The sequence below is a fragment of the Dipodomys ordii genome, unplaced genomic scaffold (assembly GCF_000151885.1).
Source record: "Dipodomys ordii isolate 6190 unplaced genomic scaffold, Dord_2.0 Scaffold105, whole genome shotgun sequence".
NCBI lineage: Eukaryota > Metazoa > Chordata > Mammalia > Rodentia > Heteromyidae > Dipodomys > Dipodomys ordii.
In genome coordinates, this window is record NW_012267321.1 from 3,590,692 (window position 1) to 3,593,976 (window position 3,285).

General features: G+C 46.3%; 1 protein-coding gene across 1 annotated transcript in view; it reads right to left on the bottom strand.

The window, feature by feature from the left end:
• The window catches only part of LOC105994231 (NACHT, LRR and PYD domains-containing protein 7-like), a 14,956-nt gene extending 12,181 nt beyond the window's left edge, over nt 1-2,775 (bottom strand). The window contains exon 1 of the mRNA XM_013027643.1: nt 2,523-2,775. Coding sequence (XP_012883097.1) covers nt 2,523-2,775 — 253 coding nt within the window. The remainder of the gene's footprint in view (nt 1-2,522) is intronic.
• Nucleotides 2,776-3,285: the final 510 nt, after the last annotated feature.

Consider the following 3,285-nt stretch of genomic DNA (forward strand, 5'->3'; position numbering starts at 1 on the left):
CCTCAGCACCATAAGCAAAAAGAAAAAAAGCCAGAAGTGGCGCTGTGGCTCAAGTGGTAGAGCACTAGCCTTGAGCTGAAGAGCTGAGGGACAGCGCCCAGGCCCAGAATTCAGGCCTCATGACCGGACCCAAAAAACAAAAAGAAAAAGATGATTCATCCTGCATACAATAAGACAGAAACCACTCACCTGGCTTTTCCATCTCCATGCATTTCAGTTCCTCACCCTGAATTTGTTCTATTACTGATGTCTTAACATCCTCTGTTAAAAAAAAAAATGGGGGGCACGGCTGGGTAGGTGGCTCAGTGGTAGAGTGCTTGCCTTGCATGCATGAGGCCCTGGGTTTGATTACTCAGAACACACACACAAACACACACACTAATATCAGAAAAAGACAATTCACCCTGCATGTCAAAGACAGAAACTACTCACCTGGATTTTCCATCTCACCATTTTTCACTTCATCTCCCTGCATCTGTTCTTCTGTTACCAGAGTCTCAACATCCTCTGTAAAAACAAAATAAAATAAAATGATATATATTATACACATATTAGAAAAAAGAGCATTCATTTGCTCTGCACGCCACAAGACAGAAACTACTCACCTGGATTTTCCATCTCACCATTTTTCACTTCATCTCCCTGCATCTGTTCTTCTGTTACCAGAGTCTCAACATCCTCTGTAAAAACAAAATAAAATAAAATGATATATATTATACACATATTAGAAAAAAGAGCATTCATTTGCTCTGCACGCCACAAGACAGAAACTACTCACCTGGCTTTTCCTTCTGCCCGCATTTCAGTTCCTGCCCCTGCATTTGTTCTTCACTTTCCAATATGTCAACATAGTCTGTAAAAATAAATTATATGTTACATATATGTCTATATTTTGTGACTCCTGTCCTAAAAATCTGCAGCTGCCTAAAATATACTTAACCCTGTGGGAACACTGAGCAATGAGAGGAGGAGAGGAAAGAACAGACAATACCGATAAATTCGAATGGAGAGTTGCAGCGGGAATCCATGGTGACAGGCGAGAGCCAGGAAACCAGAAATGAGCTGCCAGAGCTGGTCGGAGCCTAAATAGGGTCTTGGCCAGGGGGCAGGGTCCCGGGAGCTGGCAGGTTTCAGTGACCTACACAGTCCAAGTCTCCACCCCGGCAGCTAGGAATTCAGGCAAGCCCATCACCTGGGGGGAGGGGTCACCTTCATCCACCAAAACAAAATGGCCCCAGTTAAAGATAATTCCCTATGGTCCAATTCCATATCTTTATTTCAATATATGTATATGTGTATATATGTATAAATGCATGTACACACACACAAATCAGTGTTAGGAAAATGGAGGAGAAAGAAAAGAAAAGAAACAGGCTGGACTCGATCATCCAACCAGCAAGGACTATTTATTGAAGAACAGGGAAGGACAGCAACCTTCCCTTGGGATCAGAGATCTCGCCAAGGAGGTGGATGGATTTGGGGTCTTGCCTATAGGGGTCTTAATCAGGAAGCAGAAAATAAAAACAACAACAAAAAAAAACAGGCTGGGAAGGTAGCTCAGCGGTAGAGTGCATGCCTTGCAAGCATGAGGTCCTGGGTTCGATTCCTCAGCACCACATAAACAGAAAAAGCCAGAAGTGGCGCTGTGGCTCCAGTGGTAGAGCGCTAGCCTTAAGCTGAAGAGCTGAGGGACAGCGCCCAGGCCCAGAGTTCAGGCCCCATGACCGGCAAAAAAAAGGACTTTAAAAAACAACAACAAACAGGCTATAGTCTCTTGGGGGCAGGGCTGGTGCATGTGGCCTGGCTCAGGAGGGAATAAAAGCTGTGCCTGGGGTGAGGGAACTTTCAGTTAGGCCAAGGTCAGAATGACCTTCCAGCCGTCAAAGTCACACAGCACTCCCGGTGCGGGTTTTTGCTTGGTTTGGGGGAGATAAGGTGGGAATCAATCTTAGCTCCTGGCTCCCAGGGCTCCTAGATTAAGCTTTAGGGTTGGTCCAGAAGGTCTCAAGTATTAAGTCTTCTTTATGGGACAACACATTGTAAGATGTAGCACATTACTGTTATAATAATTCACATCTCCATGGATAAAGACAGCGTGGTATGCAAAAACAACAAAGTACTACTCTGCTGTTAAAAAAAGAGAGAAATTTTGTTTCTTTTCAGGAAGAGGGAAGCTTTCAGGGTAGACTTCTGTTGGCTGAGGTAAGTCAACCTGGAATGCCAGGGAATGTATTCTGGTAGTGGGACTAGAACTCAGGACCTTGTGCTCTCTAAGCTTTTATGCTCAAGGCTAGCTTTCTACCTACCACTTAGCCACAGTGCCACTTCCAGCTTTCTGGTAGTTCATGGGAGATTAAGAGTCTCCTGGCCTCTCCTGCCTGGGCTGCCTTTGAACTGGGATCCTCCTATCTCAGCCTTCTGAAGAGTTTAGATGGTGGGCAGGAACTACCAGGTACAGGGCTGTTCCTAAGCCCCCAGGGTCCCCGCCCTAGGTGGGGCCAGTGGACAGGCGGGGTACTTGCCCAGGATCTGAGGCAGCTCCATCTTCTCCAAGATAGACCAGATGGTCTTCCTGAGACTCGCCCTCGGCAGTCTGTCCTCCAGGATTTCAGCCAGTTTGCTACCACTGGCCTCTTCCACCTCATCCCAGGGGAAGATCCGCAGGTCCACGCCTGGCTCCATGAGGGGCTTCAGCAGAGATTTGAAGGTCCTTAACTCCTCATGGTCCAACTTGTCCAGAAGGTTTTTCAGGTTATACTGTGGCTTCAAAGACATCATGGGGTCCTAAGACAGCACTTAAGGATCAGGATTAAACAAGAATTGGGGGAGCAGAGGAAGAGAAAGCTGAGAACCAGCATCCTTGGGTAACACACTGCAGTTCTTAGGATTTCCTGACACTGACATTATATCCATTAACCAAACTAACAGAAAAGAAAAAAAAAAGCCAGGTGCTGTTGCTCACGCCTGTAATCCTAGCTACTGAGGAGGCTGAGATCTGAGGATCATAGTTCAAACAGCTCAAGCCAGCTGGGGCAGAAATGTCCATGAGACTCTTATCTCCAATTAACCTCCAGAAAACCAGAAGTGGTGCTATGGCTAAAGCAGTAGAGCACTTGTCTTGAGCTGAAGAGCGCAGGGATAGCACCCAAGCCCAGAGTTCAAGCCCCACGACCGACCAAAAAAAAAAAATCACAAGACAGAGGCTATAGGCAAGTGAAGTGTTTGCCTTGAATGTTCAGGCCTTTGGGTTCAATCTCCAGCCCTGCAAACAGATATCATCAAAGT